The sequence below is a fragment of the Enoplosus armatus genome, chromosome 19 (assembly GCF_043641665.1).
Source record: "Enoplosus armatus isolate fEnoArm2 chromosome 19, fEnoArm2.hap1, whole genome shotgun sequence".
Classification (NCBI taxonomy): domain Eukaryota; kingdom Metazoa; phylum Chordata; class Actinopteri; order Centrarchiformes; family Enoplosidae; genus Enoplosus; species Enoplosus armatus.
The window spans coordinates 14,338,509-14,363,665 of record NC_092198.1 but is presented as its reverse complement, the minus strand read 5'-3'; the positions used below and the strand labels follow the sequence as shown (position 1 = coordinate 14,363,665).

Below are 25,157 nucleotides of genomic sequence, written 5' to 3'. Positions count from 1 at the left end.
AATTGCTGCATCAAAACCAAACATCACAATAAAAACACACATTGAATAAAAACACATGTGCAAACAATTAGCCTGAGATAAAACAACCAAGCAGTCACAAAGCCATTGACTTACATTAACTTGTAACTTACAATTAATGATTATCAATTAGCTGTCATGTTTATGGAAGCTTATGTATCTGTGATGAGCTAAAATTGGACTTAATATCAGTCATGCTGATGAATCGGTTGGTGCACTGAACTAAATCTGCTGCACAATACTACTATGAGGATTTTTAATTTACTACCGCAGGGTGAAAACTCAAGTCAGTTATGAACAAATAAAATGAATCCCCAAATACTGAATCTAATTTCCACTGCAGTGATTCATATCAGGCAAAATTAAAGTATGGGTCTTCTATTCAATATCATATTGACTGGGGAACACCGAATTTGGCTCAACACCCACACTGAGGACCCTCATTTGGTTGAAATGATATATGAATGAAGCTCACAGGGAGAGGGATTGATGTATTGGTATTCTCTTCCCATTTTCAGATTGCAGGCAGCCATGTGCTACCCGACAGCAAACATGCCAGAGAGGCCAAACCTGAGCCAAGTCCTCCCCTTCGGAGGAGCCACCAAACCTGGGGACTCAATCAGACACCTTACAGTTTGTGCTCAGTGTGCCTCACACTTACATACAGCACAGCACAAACACACACTTGTATGTAAACATGAATGGTAAACCACCTTCTAACCAGAGCGTAGCTGCCACCTAGAAGGTTCCTCTATCCTGTGCGGGTGGCTCCAACTCTACTCCCAGCAGTGCTTGTTAATGCAGCAAGGTGTCTCTCCCCCCACCTCTCTCCCTCTGCCTCTCCCCCTCTCCCTTCCCCCTGTTCATTTCCCTGCAACCCTGCCCCCTCCTCATTTCTCTACGTCTGCAAGCAGTATTCCTAAAACGTATATTCAACTCAAAGTAAACATACTGTTGTATACTTTTTAAAAGGCATAATCTTTAATCCTAATATTAACAAATCATCCACCATTAAAAGTCAAAACATTACATTAAGACCTGTAGATATAATTTCAGTCTTTGTTGATCTTGTGGTTACTGTTGGTAACAGCAAGTGTGTTTTAATAACACAGGCCCCAGAGTTCAGTTCAAAATTAACTGTATCGACCAATGGGGATATTGGGAGCAACTGTGTATGTGTTTACACTACACCCAAATAAACTGTGGCTGAGAGGATTCATTGTGTCATTGTTTTAACACAGAAGTCTAATGAAGAACTGAACTCATGATCAAATGTTGCCTTTTGCATTATGTAAAATGCACGCATACGCCGGAATTTGTCTCAAGTTTCCCATATTACAACATATGCAAGCACCACTTACATGCAGATTGCAAAATGGTGGCCGCATCACATTTCACAAATGCTCAGGCAAGGGTGGCACGAGTAGGGTTTGTTTTGGTTAGTGAAATGTGTCAAAATCAACAGGGGAGGAAATTATCTCACGTTGCAAATCACAGCTTGCATGTTGCAAATTTGGTGAAATGAGACCCAGTGTGTGCATGCATCATTTCCTGTTATGCAATTTGTATCCCATGGGGAAAGCAAGACGAGTATGTAGGGAGGCAGTCTCAGAATGCAAATATATTGATTAGCTATTGCTGAAAAAAAACACCATTATATGATGAAAATCTTCAGGATTATAACTAATACTAAACTCTGGGAAATAAAACAAACTGCTGATGGAAAGGAAACAAAATATTTGCTCACATCGGATTTTCCTCCCTGGTTTGGTAGTATCTCAAGTATCTTCATGTGTTTGTTGTGTTTCCAGTGCATTTATCCCGTGTTACACTAACATGCTTTGTACAGCGTCCCATGTGAACTAAAGGAGCAGCCCCATCATGTCATACATATTATACAAATAACTGCTCTCTATTACTAAAAGAGTCATCATTATGAGCTATTATACCAGAATTTTCAATTGCGTTGATAACACTGGAGAACATCCAGCCCTCTGTTGTGGTAATTATATCTCACTGAAATGTAGACATAAATGAAATGATGCAGATGTAGAAAATATCTGGCCCTAAAGCCTCAGTGAGGCGTGCAACTGGGAAACTGTTTTTTTTTTTTTCCTCAATTAAATCCAAGTATATACTTAGCTCAGTGAATGGGGATTTTAAAAAAAAATCTAATTACAACGAAGCATAAAAACCAAATATCTCATTAGCTGCAGGCAATAATTATACACAGATGGGACAAAATAATAATCAGATTAGTTATGAAATATCTATCTATCTATCTATTATTAAACTGGTTGTGGATCTCTAACTGTTAATTCACACGAAGATGGAGGGTACAACAATTTGAACTTCAAATTACTCTGGAGACATAGTTTAAGAGTCGACACAAACAGACAAGATCACCCACTCTTGCACGTCCACACACAAATGAACTGGACTAATTAACATCCCTACTCTTATTATGCATCCCTCCATGCCAGAGATACCTCTGACAAACAGAGTTAAGAGGCAGAGGCCGAGTGTGTTTGTAGCTGCGAGCCTGCCTGGGCTGAGGAGGGACTTCTCATTATGCACCCTTCCCTGAGACAACACTCGGCCTCACCCAAGGCACAGACTGTCACTGTGATTATACACTACCCTGCATTAATGCCAGCGTACTGGTGTGAGAAAACATCGCATGCACCTCTTAACGCTCGTAACATCCCCACCCCCATCTTTCCTCTCCTCTTCCTCATCAACCCCCCTCCTGCCGCCACCATCTCACCTTCCCCACCCTCCTCCTCCTCCCCCCACCTCAGTCAATCACTCCTTCATGAAATCACAAGGTGACACGGGCGGCGTTGTCCTGGTAACCATCTCTACACAACTGTTGCCTGGTCAACAAGCACAAACAAGCCCAGAGCCCAGCGAGGCTTCTGTGTTGCAGAGAATGAGAACAAGGTATGAGAGAGAGGAAATAAAAGGCTGGAGGGAGGGTCGGGGGTGGAAGGTCACACAGTGGCTGCTGCAGCCCTCCCTCACTGTAATTTAATGATACCCTTCAAGGTGGCTTCTCAGCCCCGAGCACTGTAACATAAATGTCATAAATGGCAAATCTACAAATTAATTCAACACATTTGAGTTGCAGAGGAACCAAATATTATTTTAACCAATACATTAATATTGTAGGCTATTTTTCAAAATCAGCGGTAGAACTGTTTCTCCATTATGCCTTTATTATACCATTAAAATGACAATGTTTTTAAATTCATGCCGCTTCTTCATTCACTCATTATAAGGAATCCTCTTAGGGTGGAACACTCTAAAGAATAAAATACATCAGAGCCGGGATTCATAAATAGAGCACTCTAATGAAGTACTTTATCAAGCTTGCATGAGCCTTTGGACGCATTATTTATTTTTTAACGAGAGTTCTAGTCCAGTGAGATATGTTAATATGTAGTATAGGATCTGACAAAATGATTCATGCAATGTAATTAATCAATTCAACATTCTCCACTAATATCCATTGATTTCCGGTGGAGGAAAAAGAATCTAATGATTTAACCTCTTTGTACATTGCATTAATCTCTTTGCATACATAACGGCTTTGCTTGTTTTTGCGCATTCGAGTGCCACACAGGAAAAAGGATGCACATAGTGTTGTTTAAGGAAATAAAGTATGATATTTCTATATTTAAAGCAACATGAACTGTATGCTTCCGGCCATTCTGTTAATACAGTAAACTGTGGTACATTTACATGGCTTTATTTAGGAAAGTAAAGAAAAAACACATTGAGTTCTATAACTGATCATGTGTTTCCATTTTTCATCACAGCGTGAATTAAGGCTGCGACAGATATATGAATAGGCACCATGCGCCGTGTCTAATTCAAAGGCTTGTCCTTAAGTCTTTGATGTGAAGACACTTCTTTCATTACACCGATTTCTGATCCAGATCTTAAATCTGGCAAGACGAAAGAAAGGCTGGCTGAAAGAAGGAGAAGAAAGGTGTTTGTCTGCAAGGAAGGTGTTGTGAGGGAGGTGGAATAAATTGACTGTTTACAACAACAGACCCAGAGAGGGACCTTGAATGTCCATGACGGGCTTCATTCCCTTTTTCACTTTCAAATCACCTTATCCCATGCTTTTTTGGAAGCCATCCTAAAAAAACCAAGGCCATAATTTCCATCCAATTTGTTCCCTCTCTCTGCATGAACACTGACAGATTGTCATATTTTGGCCACACTCCCAGAGGGGTAGTGAGAGGCAGGAGGGCAGATAAACGGCTATTACCATTCACACCGGCTCATTACTGAGCATTTAGACCCAGGAGCACCAACCCAGAAGCTCCACGCAGAGGGCGTTCATGCTGCTCCCGTGCCCACCCCAGGAGCCCTGCACCATGGAACTTGTGATTGACAACTGGTGCTCACTCATTCTCCTCTTTGTATATTTCAAAACATTGATTTTCTTTTAAATCTACAGTCATCTAGCTCCATAAAGATCGCTCTATATAAACACAAGTGCCTGCAGCATAAAACCCTGAAAGGTGCAGTTGCATTACATATGGCTTTCAATTGATTTGGTCATTTGGACATACAAGGATGAAGTACAGCTATAAGCATGTTTCTGCATACGCAGCATAACATGTGCATTACGTAAGCAGCAGTAAAAGGTTTCAGCCTACCGTCATGAATCCATCCAGCAGGCCTGAGTCCGGTTTGGGTGGGGCTTGTAGCCGCTCCATTGACCACTTCTCGATGATTGACGACACCTGAGAGTTTTCTGTGTTGAGGATGCGGAACCCCGTCATGTTGACTCCACTATAACGATACGGCTCCATGTCGAGGGCAAAGAGGTCCTGATGCATAAAGATGAAAGTCTAGATGTGTTTGTATAATAACTAATTTCTCATCTTTGCTTGTATACCTACATACTATACACCTCTCATCTGTCCTCAGTAATTAAGAATAGGCATTTGAGTGGCAGCTTTAGCAAAAGAGGTGAGAGCAGAGTGCAATTGAAGGTATTTCACAAGTTATTTTGTCTCATGCTGAGTCAGTAGCCTTGATTAAGGCACAGCTTTCAAGGTTACAGGCAGGCTTTTGGTGGACTGCCATCTATCATGTGGTAGTGAAAGGACAAACCCGATTGTCCTGCATACAGCATGTCTGGCATCTCACCAGGCAGATGTCTCTGGGACGCAACAACACAGTTGACAGAGCAACAGCAGGTGATGGACGCAGAATGGGGCTGCCGTGGTCAATGTTTGTTGTCTTTTTCCGAAAGCAGCATGGATGGCTTAGTACCAGTATACAGCAGCTTTGGCTAGCGCCGTGGCCCTCCAACCTGCCAAACACTGGCTGATGTTAAAGTAGGCATGTTTCCACCCCGACAAGCAGCAGCATGCCCCTGAACAGGCCTATAATCACTATTTCCTTTCCTTTCCCAATGACATACCTGCCGTCAGTCACTCCCCTTTCATCTAGCCAGGTGGGTTCTAATGTGGATGCACAAGGGATAGTTTCATGTCCTGTGCACTGGCAAATGTCTTTTTCAGGTCAGTTTTCTCCACCCTTTCCCTCAGCCTTTCAAATTGTGCTCCAAACAACACAGCATGCCATTTGTTTGTTAGAGTTATAATGGACCAAATGGGTGACAGTCTCATTTGCTCAGGGCTGTTATCTGAGCTCTCAGTCTTATGTTCTCTGGCCTCAGCGAAGATGTGCTTCTGTTCATTTGGAGCGTAGTAAGTAATCTTTGTAGTGGCTAGATCAAAGATTTGGAGAACTTCAATCGCTGCCAGAGTCAGATATAAAATATACCCAACTGCTTTTGTTTCCTGCACTAAGGGTGGTGGACAGCCAGGTGGGGTGAAAAGGTTGGTGCATAATTTAGAAAGTAAACTGAAGTTTTGCAACTGACTTTTAAATGCAGAGTATTTTAATAATCCACTACATGACAATGAGTCCGCCTCTCAAGGCCAAATATTTCCATCAGCACAAATTCAGGTTGTAGGTCGGATTCAAAATGCTTTGCACAAAATGAAAATAATAGCATGTTTTCTTCAACTGGCTTCTGGTTGAGTCGTATTTAATTTTATTCTAAGAGAAGAAAGGCTGCTATCAGACACTTGGACAGATGGATATATTTTTGCCTTCCAATCCCAGAGAAAGAAAACAGTTCAAACCACACACATTATCAAGTGGATAGTGCTGTGCAAATGTAATAAACAACATAGCATATAATTCAATTTTGTCAACATAAGAAAAGAAGTGCCAGCATACTCACCAGGGTAGTAAAAATATAATGGTAGTACTCTGTCATCATACCCATGGCCAGGGCCTATAGGGAGAAAAGAACAGCGGCTAGTAACTAAAAATCAAAGATTAATAGTTTAATGACCTTATTACTCTATTAATTTAATTTTAATTCTTCATTTAGCTTCAGTTGAACTTGTATTGTCACTTTGACACTAACATATTTTCCCTGGCCAGGATGGCAGCTGAGAAAGAAAAAGTTTCACACTGAAAGGGACCAGTGGTGTGTCTAGATTTTGAGTTGGGGAGCCAGACATATTGAATTATTATTACACATTATTACAGAATGAGATGGCATTAACTAATCTGCACCTCCACATCCTAACCAAGCCCTGAAAGAGACATTTGTTTAAAAAAAAGAACAAAAGTAGTAGACTAATGTCAAATGACCCATCTAAAGCTTCTTCGGCTATTTTGAAAAAGGATTTTCAAGTAGATGTTTTTCACACAACATGTGTTGTTTGTGCTGATAGGAATTTGTTTATTTCACAGCTCCCTCTCTATGTGAATAGGCAAAAAAAGAAAAGAAAAAAAAGTCCTTGTTATTTTCTGTGAGCACACTATTAGGGCTCTCAAACACTGCGGCCATAACGAATACAAGGAAGCATTGCAGGAAGAGGTACTGAATTGAGCTGTTGACATACAGTATATGTTTTGTAGAGCCTACATCCATAAATAATAATTCTTGTTGCTTCCTGTAGACACACAGCCGTGTAGAGAAATCACGCAGTTTAATATGCTTCTGAGGAGACTTCAATTCAATAAGAACCCCCACCACTCCCATAAATAATGTGCCTCTGTTAAATGAATTTAACATGCCTGTGAGCAGACTTAGACTTTCTAATTAAAAAACCTTTATTGTCCAATGGAGAGCATCCATTATGACGGGTCAGTAGTAGAGATCTAATATTCAACAGAGAGATTAAAGATGCACGGAGCAGAAAGTAGACCTGAATCATTTGCGTCAGTGCTTAAATAGGGAAAGAGTAACAAAGGGAACACATATGAGCTTATTGTTTAACTATATGTAATGAATGGACTATAAGTCTATGTATTGAGTACTGAGTCTATGTTTGTATAAGGGGAAATTATGTAAATTTGGGGGCTGCAGTTAATTCAGTTTTAATTAGATTCAGGAAGTGCTATGATAAAATGTGCTAAAATTAGCTAAAATATTCACAAATGTAGTAGAATGTTCCATCAACTTAACTGTTGATATTAGATAAATAAAAAGACATTATGACATAATCATATGAATAAATTGTGTAATATATGTAAATGAACCAACAATTTGTGAAGTAATTGAAGAAATGATTAAAACTCAACATATTAATGTTTATTGATTTAATATTGTGTTTTGTTGAATGTCATTCTTATTCAATTACAGATATTTTATTTGCCTCTCTTAAGATAGCAAGCTCAACAGCTGCTAATCATATTTAGCCAGTTAGCACCTGTAAGCCAGAGCAACAACAAAATCAAGTTGAAGTTATTCAGAATCAAACAACTAGAGGCTAATTAAACCTCTCTAGCTTTTAAGCCATAGCTTACCAAAACTGCTCTTGCTACCTACCTAGCTGGTTTACTAGCTAGGCTGACTCGGGAGCTCAGATTATTATTACTCAGCATCAAAGAGAAGAGCCGTTAGCAGTGTTAGCTAGCTCCTATTGGCTACAACGACCACAAAGACTCTGTGTTTTTGAGTGTTTTTCTCTGACGAACATCTTTAGAATCAAAACGCTGCCGAGGTAACTCCAAATTAACCAGCTAATGTTAGCTGCTGCTGCTAACACTGTCTCTTCACTTTGATGCTAACATAATAATAAAATAATAAAGTAATAAAATGTTAAAGCAAGCACAGTTAGTTAGCAAGCTAAGTAGGTAGCATGTGCAGCCTTGTTAAGCTAAGTAAATAAATTAGTTTATGTGCTAATTTACAGCAGCAGCTAGATAGGTGATTCAGAATTACTGTATTGTTGTTGCTCAAGATAACAGGTGCTAATTGGCTAAATCTGGGAGCAGTTGTTGAGGCAGGAGGCATGTGATTGGTTGAAAGGTGAGAAGGCGGTGACATTAAAGTGATGAAAAGTAGATATTGTGATATGAAAACAGAGTTTTGAACACTTTAAAACAATAAGATTAATGAAACCACTTTGCATAATAAGGCATGACTTTTAATAATTTACTGAATCATGTCACAAATGAATGTTTCATTTATATATTTTACACAATTTATTCATATGACTATTAATTTCATGATTATTAATTTATCTATCCATTTAATATTAATCACTTTGGGGCACCATAAATTGTCCCCAGATCTGTTTTTTGCAATGAACCTAATAAACTATCATGGCTCATTAAGCTGGATTCATACCTGTTTTAGGATCCAGGCAGCCATCTCATGTCCACAATCAAAAATGACATGGAACTCCTTTGCCTTCTTCATCTCCTTCAGTAGTGGCTTGGCGTCCTTGGTCTCTGTGGGCAGCTGTCGGATCTTCAAACGAATGTTGTATCGTGACGGGGCCTTGATCAGCTCCTGCAGTCGAATGAGACCTGCAGACAAAGAGGACACATATAGCGTGAAAAAGGAATTTTAAAGATGCCGCAACATAGTGTGTTTGATCTGCTGCCATTTTGAAGTATCTCTGATACTGAGGAGGCCACAAAAAACCAACTGGATTCAGGTTTTCTCAGCAGAAAAAGGCTCATATGCATGCCTTCCTAATCCACAGTCTATTGATCCTCCCACTCATGCTTGGCAAGCAAACAGACTGCTACAGACCTATCAAGAGAATTTAACACCAACACAGCACATTGCACTCTTTTATACCAAAAGCACAAAATGGAAAGAACCTCGATCCGCACCCGCCTACAGAAACTTCCAATCCCACAGAAGCCTCCCAAATGTTGATCTGCTCTCGCCTTCCATGATACCATACAGTAGCATGGAATAGGTTCAATTTTATCCATGATGGAAAGCCATGGTCAATCCTGCTTCTCTCCCGTCTCTCTCACACACACTTCAGATGTGCTCTGATGAGAGAGGCTCTGTTTGCCCAGCTTGTACTTGCCCCTGGGGAGCCTGACGCCGCCGTCACATATTGAGCTACAATCTTCACCTTTCATTTCTCGACCACAAGCACAGGTAGAAAGCTCTCCGGGAGATACTGTGATGAGATTACAATGAGTTTCTCCCTCAGTAAAGAACTTCAGAGTGCAGGGATGAAAGAGGCAGGATTGATGGGAGAGATGATTACTTGTCATGGGTATAAAAATGGATGGAGCAGCGCGGATAGTTTGAGAGGGAACTGGAGAGAGATAGGATTTTTTTTTTTTTTTCGTGGAACCACTTTAAGATAGCTCAGCCTATTTTTTATTTTGAAATGAAGTGCTGGGTGAGCAGTTTAATGGTCTTACTGTGAGTGGGGCTGGGTCTCCCTGAGGCCTATAGAAAGATTGGTGTGAAATAGGAACATGCAGGTCTTGTTGTGAAAAGTACCATTGTAGGGAGGAATACTGAACCTCCTAGAGCTTTCCTCAGGTAATCCCAATAGATCCCTACTCAAGGGCATGTCTGCGTCTCCCTGTTTTTGTTCGTACTGACACTTTGGGAGGTGTTAAGCAAGAAAAAAAAATCTGTCAAGGGAGCTCAACGTTTGGGAAACACTGTCAGTGTAGATGTTTGTGGGCTCTGGCTAATGCCTTCAGACTTTCCCCCTGGATCTTCTAGCGGCTGTGTGTGAATATTTTATCCCCTCCGATAGTTTTTCCTGCCAGCCGTCAGATAGGCTCCAATCAGCAGCGCAGGGCCCTGGAGCATGAAGCTGTGTGATTACAGCCTGGGACCAGGTGGAAGCGGTTGGGGGAAGCAACGCGGCTATGCAGCTGTCACACTTTTCAGGGCGTCAGGTGTGTTATAGCAGAAATGCTCCACAGAGGAGGCCCTATCTGACAGAGAGAGAGAGGGAGGGGAGAGGTCACCTTTTGGCATCTCACTGGGGCAGTTTGTTGGAGAATGAGCGTGTTAACGTACTGAGCTCCAAGGCAGGAAGTGAAGAGAGGTCAAGGAGATGAGTCAGAATAATGTGGCTCGTGGGGCGAGTCATTGGGACATCCGAGGTTAAAATACGTGCTGCAGGATTGACTGTTTACTGAAATATATGCAACAGATGTGAAAGTAGAGATGCTGGAGGATGCAAAATAGGAAACTATTACACGTTTAGTTGCTAAAAGGAACAGAAAAAGGTTTCAATTTCTATTTAGCGGCACAATTTAGGATGTCAACTACAAGATGATGTTCATTTGCTCAGAGTAGGGAGTGAATTCATTATTCAACCTGTCTAAAATTTAAATCTCCTCTCAACTCTTCCTAATTTACTTACATTAAGTTGTCAACCACATCATGCCAAATAGCGCATAAATTTGCGAATGAGCGCTTGAATATTGTTATCTTCTCTGGAGCGATTACACTCTACCTCATAAAAATATCACTGCACTCCAGCTAAAATACAACTCGTCTTTTAAAATGCATATTATGAGCCACTCCACAAAGTCACCGAATAGACGAAATGGCTCACAGACACATTTGATAGCCACCCTCAGAGATCAAGTGTCTCTGTGTGTTATTAATGGCTGTTGTCAGCCCCCACATACTACAATTCTGCATTGCATTAATCTGAAGAGACATTGGGTCATTCTGGGTAATGTGGTTCTTTTTTTCTATGCTGCTGCTCACTCTTCTGGAAGACTGACATGGGCAGCACCTGCAGGACTGAGGCAGAACAGTAAGCTATTGATTTCTGAATTAACTTGACAGGTTACAAAGCACTCACTGAACTCTGAGCAGCAGTGCTGCTTTTTGTAGTTCACCTGGTACCTCTTGTTTTTCTGGACATTTTATGGTGTTAAGGCTGGTTCTAAACATTGTCACACTCATTATGCAAAAGAGAAGCACTGAAAGATGAAGACAGACACCAACTGTACCTGTACCTGTGCTGTCGTCATACACCACAGTGACTGTTCTCCACTTGAAGAAGTGCACCAGGTCGAGGATGGCTCTACTGAGGGAGGAGAAGTCGGGGTACAGGCTGACATAGTACGAGTCCCTGTTGTCTGACACTTGGTGCTTCCACTTGGTCTGGATGTGGGGCACTCCCAAAGCATTGCAGATGGACTGGACTGCATTGGCCGACGAGCTGTGCGAGGGGCCAAAAATGGCCGCCACTCCGAGGGAAAGCTGATCACATGCTGGGAGGTTAGCAAGAAGAAGAAGACGAAGAAGTCAGCTTAATGTTTCTATTGGTCAACCAAACAAACAATAGATAACCAGGTGCTTGATAAGGTCCAATATCACTGGCCCGTTTGCTCATTCACTACTCCTTTCAGGGTAAACACTGAATAATTTACTCTACAGTGAGCAGTAAATTGAGATTTCAGACACTTATTAATCATCATCATTTGGCGCCATCATCGAGAGCTGTAGTGCTGCATGCATGATGAATTTTTGCCTCTATCAAATGTGATGTGTTACATTACAGGATTTGCTTCAGAAAGTAGAAAGTAGTACTCCTTTTTTTTCCCTTTCATTGTGGGGATTTTTGTGGGCACTATACAAGTAATAGTGCATAAATGTCACACTCAAATAAAATAGCCGACAGTAAATAAAGTGCACTACATACAGACACAGAGCATGATTGTCCAAAATGACTTTCTGTGTTTGTCTCCAATCTTTGGTAGTTAATGTTCAATTCACCTAATCTGTGAACTGTTACACCAAACAGTCAATACCAAACATTTGACAAATGATTTGCAGAAACATGTAAACGAGCTTCATTTTGGGATTTATTTATTTATTTTCTTTCTTGTGCTGAATGTTTAGGTACTCTCTAATAGAGTCTCTTAGGAATATTAGATTTCCTTAATGCATGGGAGCTGTATGACAAACCATTTATTTCTTCATTTCTGACAGGTTGTCGCAACTAAAACCGATGAACTACAAAACAAGCACTCATGGTGAGCGTCTGCTGAATGTGCTTCCCATACAACCTGACTCACCTTTCCTGGAGGCCTCAAAGCTGTCGAAGATGTTTATTCTCTGGATGTCATAGGTCAGCGTGGTGTTGGGGAGCAAGGTGCGGTTCCTGTTGATTGTGTTCAAGGCAAATTTAAAGGCTAGTTCCTCTGCTCCAGAGGGGCCGCTCTCAATGGATTCAAATATTCCTCCTGAAGGTTGAGAAAAAAAAAAAAGAATTAGCAGAGAACAAGACCTCCGAACAGCCATTTCCTTCTTCTGTAATTGCAATAGATTCCTTAACACAAGTGACATTCAAGTAAATGATCGATATGATGCAGGTAATTACAGCTCAAGCAGTGCTGTAATTTTAACACTCCAGTATTTGTGCTCTAATATTATTGATGCCATTGTGTTCACTGCTTTAGATAGCTCAGTCACATGATGACATGAAACTGATTTACAGTGCGGTTTAGGCGACTGGATCTCATCTGATTTGCATTCTGTGGCAGTCGTCTGTGTAATTATAGGCAATTAGTTACGAAGGGAGGTGAGTTCAGGGGTGGGTGCCCTTCTTTAAATCCCTCGTTCAGCCTTAACAGAAAGGTTCACTCTTCCATTTTGTCCCATTGATTTCAGTGATTCTCAAATGAGAGGAGGGCAAAGAAAAACAAGAGCGCAGGGAGCGGAGAAATGAGGGCAAAAACACAAAAAGGTAGAAGGAAGTAGAAAGAGAGAATTAGAGCCATGGAAGAAATCAGAATCATATTTAAAGATGTACAGAAGGAGAACAGAAAGACAGACAAAGGAGGAGGCCAAACAAGACGGAAATGAAGATAAAACATCTTTTTAAATTACACTCATTAAAAACAAATCAACTCACAAGTTTAAATGATTGTTTCTGCGTCATATTTCACTGTTACTTTTGTTGATTTTTAATGGGAGAGCGTCCTGATGGGAGTTTCATGCTGCGGCTGCCTGAAAAATCTTGTTACCTTTTGGATTTATGTGAATCACACCTTACAATACTCATTAATTGACAAAGTAAAATACAATACAATACAATACACGCTGTGTCACCATGCCGTGCCAGCCAGGCAATATAATTACCACCACCAAGTAAGGTGTTGTCAACTTAAAACAGCTCCCTTCAGACTTGTCAATTATTTTGAGCTGAACAAAAACGATTAAAGCTCCAGATGGTCCAAGAATATCGTTCAGAATCCTAAACAAAGGAAGGCAATGTTTGAACCGCCCGCTACAAATGTGCCACATTTCAAAATGATGTCAAGACATAATATACCTGCATTCATTTGACACTAAAACACTAAAAATGCATGTCAGTAAATTTGACTACAACGGACATATTGCAGTTACAATCAAATTTACAAGCTTTGTTTTTAAATGTGTTTTGGGAACATTTACAAAATATATCACATTTTTGCTCCATCTAATCTTCAAGCCAGTCAGCCAGGACATATTTAAATTCAGGTGTAAATGGGGTCAGCGAGAATGAGGACAGTATTTTCACACATCATTAGAATGAGATTAAGTCATGTTGAAGGTGGTGCAATAGGCTGGAGTATGTAGCATATTAAAGTTTCACAGAGAATATTTCTATGTCAAACGGCTGAAACAGCTGTAGAGTCAAGCAACTACTTCAACTTTCCAAATGAACACAATAAAAAAAAAAGCAAACCAACGTCAGAAAGCTAGTACACTTTTGAGGATGGACTAAATCCTGAGAAAGCTTTACAGAAATCAAACTTAAAAGAGAATGGATTGGGGGGGGTAGATGAAAGGGGGTTGTGAGAGCAGCTCTGAGAAACACTCTCGGAGTCAAGAGCAGAGTTCACGAGTCCATCCACGGCTCCCATCCTCTCAGAGGACAGAGAGCCGGTTTGACGAAGTCCTGAAAAAAAGTTTAAAGCCTGTTTATCGATTCAATTACAGAGAGCGAGGGAAAAGTGAGACAGAAAGAGAAAAAGGCAGAGTGACGCATTTTTAAAAGAGTGGAGAGAGAGAGAGAGAGCTGTACAATAATAGGCAGCAGCTATAAATAGCGTCTGGCCATGGCGGGGAGTGATAGAAAAGGAGTGCAGGAGGGCAAAGAAGATGTCATTAACGTAGGGAAGTGAGCTTCATCACTGTCAGCATGGTACAGCCATATGTTGTGGTTCCTTATTTTATCTTATGACATTTTCTTTTATATATATATATATGTAGAGAGAGAGAGAGAGAGAGAGAGAGACCAGTAGAGAATTGAAGATGGTGAAATGAGGGGAAAGAGAGAAGGATGTTGCAGCGTAAGACGACAGTTTGGCGTAAACTTATAAGTGCACTTTAGTACGTTTTGTGCTTCACTGTCATTGAGTGAGCTATAATAATGAGGTTTTCATGCCTTAGTCCTCCCTCTAATACAGCGATGTGTGAACATGTTGCTATTCATGGCATTTCATTTCACTGAAATGGCACGTTAATCTTCAAAAGACCGAATACCCGAGAATCACCATTAAAGATGATTGGAATCATGTCAGTCTGACCTAATAGATAATTATTACACTACTGCCCCGAGGGAGCAGACTGAGCTCCACTGGCCCGTTCAACGAGTGTGAAAATGAGCACAAGGGTATTAAGTTATGCACATCAGATTTCTTTTGCACACTGTATGGGCTTGGACATGCTAAGAAATCATATACCTTTGAGAGCAGAAACATTCAATTAAGTCCACAAAGGGTGCCATTTAATATTTCCAAGAAGATGTCGAGTATTACATTACATTACAAAATGATACCACGCAGAGTGGTTATTGTTTGATTTAATGCTCCTTTGACTGTTAACATGTTACATGAGAAGGTGTCTTCAGTATTGTTTACACTGAATGATGAATCTCACACTAAGATTTCTTCCCAAACTGGGCTTTCAGCATTTTGGAAAATACTTGCACACATTGGTATTGTGTGTAATGTGTATTTAGCTTGCTTAAAGTCTGATAACTCTCAGTCTTGTATCATCTATCTATCCATCCTCCTCTCGCTACTTCGTGTTGTGGTGCGTCTGATTGCAGGTGTGTGAGTTACAGCTGAGATAATCAATGTGTGTGTGTGTGTGAATTATAGAGCCGCCATCATTGGGACTGGTGTGAAATATAGTGCAAATGAAAGCTCTGAGTGAGTTATGAGCTGGATAATCACCCTGACGAGGAAACAGGCCTGCTGATCTGAGTGTCTTAGTGTGTGTGTGTGTGTGTGTGTGTGTGTGTGTGTGTGTGTGAGAGAGAGAGAGAGAGAGAGAGAGAGAGAGAGAGAGAGAGTCTGAGCAGAAAGTGGAAATGAAAAGGCAGTGTGGGAGGGCGTCTCCTCTGTGTAAATTTGACTCCCTTTTAATGTTTGTTCACAGTTAATCAAGTGCATTTTGGATTGAACATCATAAAGTTACTTGGTCATTGGCTTCATTTCTGACTGAAATTAACTCAATTTGAAATAAGTTCCTGTAAATAGAAATCACTCTCCTCTCAAGGACATGCATCATAAACAATAGAAAAGGACAAACGTTGAATTTCATGTGCAGGTGATCAAAATGTTTGTCACTTTTGATTAAAATATATTCTACTGCTCACATGCTGCACCATATTTCTGAATGTATTTACCACTAAAAGAAAAAGGGTTATTTACTAAACTATGAATGAAAATGAAATTAGCTCTCTCTACTCATGGATGCTCTTGTACACTGGGAGATGGGAGTCAGATATGTTGCCATGGCGACTCATGCATCTATGCTATGGCTGAGAGGCATCTGCAGTTTTGGTATCTGAGCAGCTGATTGGTGGAGGAAGAGCATTGTGATAGTGCGGACGGCCTGTCTGTGTGACTAATGACCAGCAGCACAGCTGCAGGATGGCGGTGGGCTGTAGGGTGGGTGCCATGGCAACCAGCGAGCAACCCTGCCGCTAGGGCAAGTGGCCCAGGTATGCACATGAAGTCCCTCAGTTAGACTTTAAGACCTCCACCCACCACACCCCAACACCCTGGCCTGTTTGTGTCTCCCTCCGTCTTTCAGCCGGTGAGCATCAGTGCTCGGAGCCAATAGGCAGGAGCGAAAGTGATGGAAACGCTCCGTAAATATCCCCAAAATTCCCTGTGGGAGCGCTCCCTGACATGTTTGCCGGTGAATGGGACATGATGCATGAAGGCCTGCAGAGAGTCGCCGCCCCTGGTCATTAATCTGAAGCTCCCCTTGCGGTAGACTGACCTTCCTACGCTGCACAAGGGCCAATTCTCTCGCTCCCTGAAGATCCCCAGAAATGTGACCATGGGCATGGGATACATCAACTGTGCAGGATGCTCACCAGCGCTATGATATCACACAAGCAAACCATCGTCATTGTAGCCTGTGTAAAAAATGAATGCTATTTTCAAGAAAATGAAGCCTATTCTATTCTATTCTATTCTATTCTATTCTGTTCTATACTATTTTATTTTATTCTACATGTATGGGCAGAGACACACGCTGCTTTAATACAGTACATAACAGTGTATTATTTGACCAGCTAAATCTTCTCTGGCCTTGGCTCAGAGATAATATCTTGCAGAGCCTTGGTTTTGTAAGGGCAAGATAAGAAAGGCAGTAAAGTTGGTTAACAGAAGTATATTTTCTAAGAAGATACTTGATAGAGATCTTGGTTGAGCGTAGTAAACTCATTTAGGAGACAAACGTGATTTAAATCAAATAAGATGAATGAAAGTAAAAGCAATAGAGTGAAACACTATGTATTTGTAAAATAAGTGTGTGTGTGTGTGTGTTTCCCATTGATGAATAGAATAGAATAGAAATCCATATATAGGATGTCAGGTGTTATTTAGCATGAAAGACCAAGCTATTAAAATTCTAAAAAGGATCCACAACCCAAGAAAACCAGCGAAAACACAAATCAAATAAGCAAAATAAAAAGTCAACCTATATAGTGAGTTAGCAATCAATCAATAACTTAATCAATCACTGTGCTAGAGTTATGGAAACTGAACATAAAACCATTAGAAAGCAGCAGATGTGACCAACAGTTTAGCTGTTGTTATCCGACTTGTTTGGCTTGTTGTGTGTTTTTTCTCCAGGATAGAATCGCTCCTGTCACCCTAAAGCCTCTTGACACTGGACTGTCACCTGCCACTGCTGGACGCTAAGCCTCAGGCTGACTCACACACTTGAACATACACGTGTGAACACACACAATCACGCACTCCAAAGATTGAGCCTGAACAAACCTGTCAGGTAAGAAACAACCGAGTCCGAGGGAAAATGTGACCGGTGTGAGAATTTAAAGCTCACGCCTGCGGCATTCAGAGATGCCTAAGTTCAGCTGCACTCGGGGTAATAATTAGCTATACCATTGCCGAAAGGTCAATCTCATCAATCTCTTATAATGAGCACACACATAGTTTTCAATTAGAAATGTGTGCCACCACCCCCGTCCCTTACCCGGCGCCAAGTGGGAAACCAGTGATCATATAACATGTATTAATTCTGAGCGCTGGCAACAGATGTGCTAATTTGCCAGGCTCTCTCTATTCATAATAATGTGCCAGCTCCCTCCTCAAAATATGTGCTAATTTGCAAGGGCTCATTGTGGATGTGCTAAACTACCGGCTGACATTTTGTGTGCTAATTTGTCAAGCAGGGACCCCTTTTTGGTACTAATTGTGCCAAACTGTGAGTACACTTCTACAGGCCTTGAATTGCTGAAGTCCCAAATGACTTCTGACTGCTCGCAGTTTCCAACCTCTCCACTGCTCTCGAATTGTGAATGCAACTGAAAAGAAACACTACTGTGAAAATAAGATGTATGGCCTGCGCATGCACGCACACACACACACACACACACACACAGACAAACACAGATGCACACATACATATTTCAGAAAAATATGTGCCTGCTCTTGAGATAAGATGAGCTCCTTAAAGAAACATAGGGATGCAGCTAGAGACAAATGGTATGGTAGCTCATCAAAAACACACACATACACACATACAAACACACTATAGAAATAACAGCGTGTTCCTGAGATTAACAAAGCTACTTACAGAAACATAGGGTCACAAATAGAGTTTACTGTGATGATGTGTTAAATAAAAATGAAATATCTTGTTGAAATATTTCATCATCATCTTCTATCAATATTACAGTTTACAGCTGAGGGCATGAACACACCAACATGTGTGCACACAATCTAGAGGAATGTTCTTGAGTTTCAACTACCTGCTTAGACAAACATAGAAACACAGTGAGAGGCCAGCGCATGTTTTGTAGTGTCAGTACAAACACATTTCACAAGGAGAGGCTTTTTTTCCCCCCTAAAGTTGACATGAACACAGAGAATTTCATTCAACACGGATAATTCTATTTAGGGCTCCAATTTAAGATTATTTTTATTGTGGCTTCATCTGTCTTTTTTTTTTCAATTGATTGATTAATTAATTCTTTGTTCTGTCAAATATCAGACATTGGTGAAAAATCATCCATCCATCACAATACTCCCTTGGGCCCGAAATGACATCTTAGAATTGCTTGTTTTGTTTGACCACAAAGTCCAAAACCAAAAGGTAATCAGTTTACTATCACATAAGACTTAAAACTGAGAAGCTGGGACTTATTTTTGCTTGAGAAATGACTTGAACGATTAAATGATTTTCTGTTGATCTTCTTCTCTTCAATACTGAAGTAAACTACTTTGTGAGCAAACGTCACAGCGAGCAATACATATAGGTAAATAATTACTTTCTCAAAAATGCAATGAATCAGTCACATATTTTCCTTTGTGAGAAATGGAATGAGAATTGAAAATCAAATAAGTATCAAACTGTCATGTCAATGTGTGTGGGGGTGCATGCATCGTGGAGCTCATTCACTAAAGATCACATACACTTTATGTTACTGGCAGCCATTTTCCAGGCACCGAGTCCCAGCGTAAAGAAAACTGTAAGCTCCCTTCTTGCAAAGAGTAAAAATGTTCATTAAAGCTTTTGATGTGCACAATATAACATGTGGAAAGGTTGCGACGCGTTTTGTGCTCTTCCTTGGGCATCATTCAGCGCTGCCTGAGGAAGAGCAAGCCAAGCTTCAATAAATAGTTATACTTTGCAAGCAAAGAGTTTTCACTTGTCTTTATGTTGTTTCTCCATGGGCCACTTTGGAAGTCTTTTTTTCCCCTCTGCATGTGACAGATATCAAAGCTATGAGTTTGTTGGATTTTTGAATCCTTGCATCCTTCCCACCTGCCCAAATATTCCAGAGTACAACATGAAATATTCAGGGTATTACCATGGAAACAAGATTCATACAAATAAATAAGTTCTGTATGGAAATGTACTCAATAAATGCTGTTTGTCATCAACATACCAAATATACACCATGCAGATGATGTATGATGTACTGTTTATTGCAGCTGTGGCATGAAAACATTGTGTTTCAGGGGAAAATATACCGTATTTTTTGATTGACGCACGTTTTGGGAAAAATACAGTGGCTTTCACACACTGTGGGTTTTATGAGCCTTAAAGCTCTCACGCCTCCTATCTGACTTCCAAGTATAAACATGAGTATTCCCAAAACTGCAGTCACAAGGTTATGAAGTTCAAGAAAATAATACAAATCCCAGGACTGCAGTCAGGAGCTTTTTCTGCCAACACAGTAAATATGTGATTTGGCTCTAATATACAGGCCATAGGACGTGAGCGGGACCAGTTATTGAGCAGAATGCTTCCTAATGCTTCATGCCTCACCCGTCTTTGCCACCTCTCTTTCTTCGCCTCATCTTTTTCTCTCATTTATCAAAACAGCCACACACACACACACACACCGCCTTCCTCACTCCCTCTGACTAGACTACATCTCATGGTGGCCTCGGCAGGTGACAGATGGCGACCTCACAGCACTGCTCACTGTAAACTGAGTTTTAATCAAGCCTAAGCACGTGTGAGAGATGCTAATTATCCACTGCAGGCTAAGAGAGGCACAGGAGTCCAGCCTTGAGAACATTGTTACATTGCATGTGCATGTGTGTCTCTGGTTTATAATCACTTTCCCCATTTTGATAAAACCGTCAGGGCATTATTATCCATTTATTGCATTGCAGCTGAGAAGGATGAGGCAGGATGGACTGGGTGTCTCGAGCGTCCCTGGATACTCCAGCCCTCAAGCTGTATCGCTCACCAAAATAAATATAGATGAGAACTTGACTAACAGTAATCTTGGAGTCTTAAAACAAACTCTCTGAAAGTTAAGCCACGGGATTTCCAACTGTCTCTCAGCATACTTGCCAAAAGACTCTCACACTATGGTGCCATTTCTGAACATTTACATTCTAGACTTGAAACCACCACTTGTATCTGAAAAGAGTGTGATAGCAGGATAAACTTACATTGCACCATCTCTAACATGCATTCAAAGTATATCATACGCAGCTGACCTTGGTACAGAGCTAAAAAGAACTTCAATTTATAATGTTGCAATTAGGTCACAGTAAATTATATGAGACTATCGTCCTCTTTGCTCCATGCACCGCTCTCATTCTAATTCTCACTGTTCTCCTGCTCATCAAAATGGCTCTGTATTACACTCTTCCCATTGTAATTTTGAACAAAATGGCTGTAAAATTAGACTTTCTTTCTTGTAGAAGGGCAGATGTTATCTCCCGTCAGAGCCAAAGGTCAAGAATTAATTCAGGAGGCGGCTCTTTAATGCTCACAGCTGGGTTTTTGTATGGCGATACAGGATTCCTGTACTCTGATTAGAATAATTTTTAATCTTCATAAATGTACTTGCACAGACAGTGATTATTATTTTCAGATAGGTAATGACCCAGAAGCTGGTAAACCCTGACTTATAAAAATATATTTAGAAAAATATAAATATATATAGCAGATCGGGCAACAATGTTTTTACACACAAAAATGAAATTACAATCACTAGGTGAGTCAGTGCTTGTGGGTTGCAACGCATTAGAACTACAGTTTTTTCATTGCAGTAAATCCATATGGTACATACTGTCTCATCAAAGCCATTGCTGTCATGAAAAGAATATGGAGACGATAGAGGAGACAATATAACGGCAACAATATGAGCCTTGAGACAAGTGAGTATTGTGCACAACGACCATTTCGCAAATATCTTGCGACATAACATAATAAATTAAGTCGTGGTGATGAAAGCTGCAGTACAGCGTTCTATTCCACGATTGGGGGAGTCTAATGGAAATCTGAGAGTGAAAAGGTATTCTTTGCTTTGAAATTCAAAAGGTACAATAGGAAATAGAGGATTGGAATGTGTATTTCATATGAGGATTCGTGCCTTTGTGTGCAAGGACACTGAGACATGGGGAAGAGGGGAAGTAAGACTTGATGACAGTGCGAGAGAACAAAGTAGAGGGGAAGGACCAGGAGACAAGCTGAGAGCTAAAGGGAGACAAAGACGGCACGGAGAGAAGGACAGCGAAGGACAAAGGAAAAAATGGAGAGAGGAGAAAAAAGAAAATGGACAGAAAACTCTGTTTTCTGGATTCTAGATATTGATTTGATGCTGAAAGTGTACCTCACTGTCACGCTGTTTCCTCACAGCCCGTTAGATGTGCTTAGAAAACAACAGGTGAGGGCCGTGATGTCTGCAGTCAGACTATGCTGTAGGACATACGCAGATGGCAGATGGGAGTGCTGTCAGACAACCAAAAAGAGGAGAGTTTGGAGAAGGAGGGAAGGAGAAAGGGAGGAGGGGCGGGGCATGAAAATAATAGATGAGCGGAGGAAGCGAAGAGGGAGAAATGGAGAGTAAAGAGGTCACTGGAGGCAGATAAAAGACACTCAATTAAACGACTGAATGGATGGCCCATTAGACCTGAACGGACACCTGCACCCCCCTTCTCTCCCTCAGCCACAGGGCAGGAAAATGTCAGCTCCTGGTTTGGGTTCATCAGCCTCCCATCAGCCACTGCTGTACACAAGCTAGCTAATAATCAGAGCTACAGGTACAAATCAATATGCTACACTTTGCTGCAAAGGTGTGTCAATTTTTCTAGCTTGTTCTACAAACACACACAGGCTCTTCTGGCGCAGAGAGAAAGAAATGAAAGAGACCTGAACACTGACTATACAGAGGAAAATAGCCAGAGGCTACCCGATACAAAACAAAATGACTGAATAATATAGTTTTCTCATTTTTTCCTGAATGAATAAGAAAAGATCTATTGAGGAGGAATGTAAAAGACAATAGAGGTGAAATTAGTGGAAAATCATGAGTCCTGTTCAAAATTTTCTTCTGGTCTACTGTTTATTTCCACATTTCTCAGATTCATTCACACCCTGCTGGGTAGGAAATTCAGTGTCTTTTGTCATATTTAAAAAGCAATGGCTGGGTGTGGGTATACCTCATGGGTAGCTGTAAACGGCAGTGATTGGCTTCATTAAAATCACAGATTGTGCAAGATGGGAAATAAATCCAAGTCTGTTCTAGTCCGTCGTAACGCTATGCATGTGTGGATATGGGTGGGATCGGTGGGTCATAGCAAGCAAATGTGTGTCGTTTCGAGTGTGGGCGACTAACAACAGAACCCTGACGGAGGCATCTGCAGCCAAGAAATGTAGTTAGCTTAGCAATACAGCTTGTTTTCCAAAATTAGATAGATTGTTTTAATTCTTCCACTGAAGATACACGAGTATGCTCTTCTCTGGTCCATTTACACTAGTCAAAGCTGACACAAATGATCTGCTTTCTTTCCTGTGCATGTCCCTCCTCTCCTCTCCTTTCACCTTTCCTTTCACAAATCCCTTCAAAACAAAAAGATTGGAAGACTGATTTAGAGAAAGCTACACAAACACTTCTGAGCAAATGGAGAGGAAGGACGGAAAAATGAAATTCAACATTGCAGGAGGAGACGTTTTGCATAGCCCTGGTGGATCGCGGACAATAGAGTGTCATGCTGATTCAAAGAACATGATTTCAAGTAAGCCTGCCTCAATACGTCCTCCCACAGAGCCCATTTCCCCCTGTGTCCTTGGTTCACACAGAGAAACGTTCATACATCCGACCGGCTGTGCTGTCAATGGGAGCCCGAATTCTGCCTTCTCTCTTTCAGTCAGTCGCTCACCCTCCTCCTCTTACTCCTTTATTCAGATGGCTGGAGATGAAGGTGAATCACGACATCCCAACCTGATCGGTGCCTCACATCGCAGCCAAAACATGAGGGCTCTCTGTAATCGATTGACTTCTGAATCCCATGTAGTTTGGACGTCAACACTTTCATTTACAGAGTATGTGCCTCCAAACATCTTTACTTGGTGTGCGTGCTTGGCATTCACATGTGCTTGCTTCAGTTTACAGGACTCATTAAGACGCACTAAATATATAAATATATCTTGCTATGTGGATGAAATTATACATGCATATTCACCACTGAGCCCAATGGCAGCAAAAACATCCAACAAAAGGCAATCAATGACCCTCCTATATGTCTATAAGCATAGTGCAATTATACAGTAAACATTTACTCTGGCTCCCAATTAGCACTATCACTATTACCACCTTCCATAATAAACAAATGACATGCCATGTTTGTTTCCCTCTATTAAGCAATCACTCACCCTCCCATAAAGGTCTCATGTGTTTCTGCCACATATGATGCAGAACGGGGCGCGATATTGCAGCAAGTGGAACTTCTATTTTTCACACCACTTAAAGCGCGGCCAGTTCAAAATGTCAAATCATTCTGAGAGTAAATGACTTAATCCAGCTGACTTTGGTCAGACAGATCTAGAGTAGAAAGAAGAAACGTGATTATGTCTACAGAAGTCCCTGCGGCTTGTGGCTGTTTAAAGTTGTCATTAATTCACAGTAACATGCATTATTAATCCAATCCCACACATCCTTCTAAGAGTACACATTTGTTCTTTTTTGTTTTTAGTTTACGTGCTTGCATTCTCACAGATGGCAACCTGCAATAGATACACACAGGAGGGGCCATCCGGGACTTGGCACTGGTTACTTGCAATGCTGCCAGTTTCTTTTTTTTCATTATTCCTCTTAGCAATACAAACATATTGATTTGTATTGATTCCCACCATTTTACAGTCTACTGGAAGTGTAGATGGCCAAATGAGAGAATATAGATAAATTCATGAGATCCTAATAAAAATACATTTTGGGTTTAGCTCCCCAAGGCACCTACAGGGATATTTGTGCTCAACCAATGTTTTTTTTTTTTTAACCATTTTTCTTTCCCATAAAAGCTATTTCATGCATATCTGTGGTCCCAGGGAAATTTTCACCTTGCTAATACTATACTGCTGACATTTATTCAGAGCTGCAGTGCATGACTCCTGGCCCCCCACTACATTTCCACAGAACACTCTACTGTCCTTGCTGTCTCTCTTCACAGAAGCCATCAGAAAACAGTAATAAAAGACCACAACTGAGAGTGGGCTGAGAGTGGACTGCTGAGAGGCAAACTAATCTATCTTTACTCTGTATCTGCTGGCCTCAACACTCACTGTTTTTCTTCCTGCTCACACTTTACACAAACTCTCTCTCTCTCTCTCTCTCTCTCTCTCTCTCTCTCTCTCTCTCCTTTTTTCCCTCTCTAACAAACACTCTTGTTTTTCTTACACCTCTCAGTGACTTCAAATTTTCTTTCCATCTCCCTTGGTGGGATTGTGAGAAGGTTGGCTCCACATGTGTTAAAAGATGCAAGAAATAATGATTCCTTGTAAGCACTTCCAGCTCTGACCTTCAGTCAGCTCTGAGCCTGACAACCAGGCAGCAAGACACGCTGCAGGG

At 40.9% G+C, this 25,157-nt stretch overlaps 1 protein-coding gene across 1 annotated transcript in view; it reads right to left on the bottom strand.

Moving 5' to 3' along the window:
- The window catches only part of LOC139302141 (glutamate receptor ionotropic, kainate 2-like), a 56,611-nt gene that overhangs the window by 26,600 nt on the left and 4,854 nt on the right, over positions 1 to 25,157 (bottom strand). The window contains exons 2-6 of the mRNA XM_070925740.1: positions 12,385 to 12,552; positions 11,320 to 11,577; positions 8,702 to 8,883; positions 6,296 to 6,349; positions 4,692 to 4,865 (exon numbers count right to left, since the gene is read on the bottom strand). Coding sequence (XP_070781841.1) covers positions 4,692 to 4,865; positions 6,296 to 6,349; positions 8,702 to 8,883; positions 11,320 to 11,577; positions 12,385 to 12,552 — 836 coding nt within the window. The remainder of the gene's footprint in view (positions 1 to 4,691; positions 4,866 to 6,295; positions 6,350 to 8,701; positions 8,884 to 11,319; positions 11,578 to 12,384; positions 12,553 to 25,157) is intronic.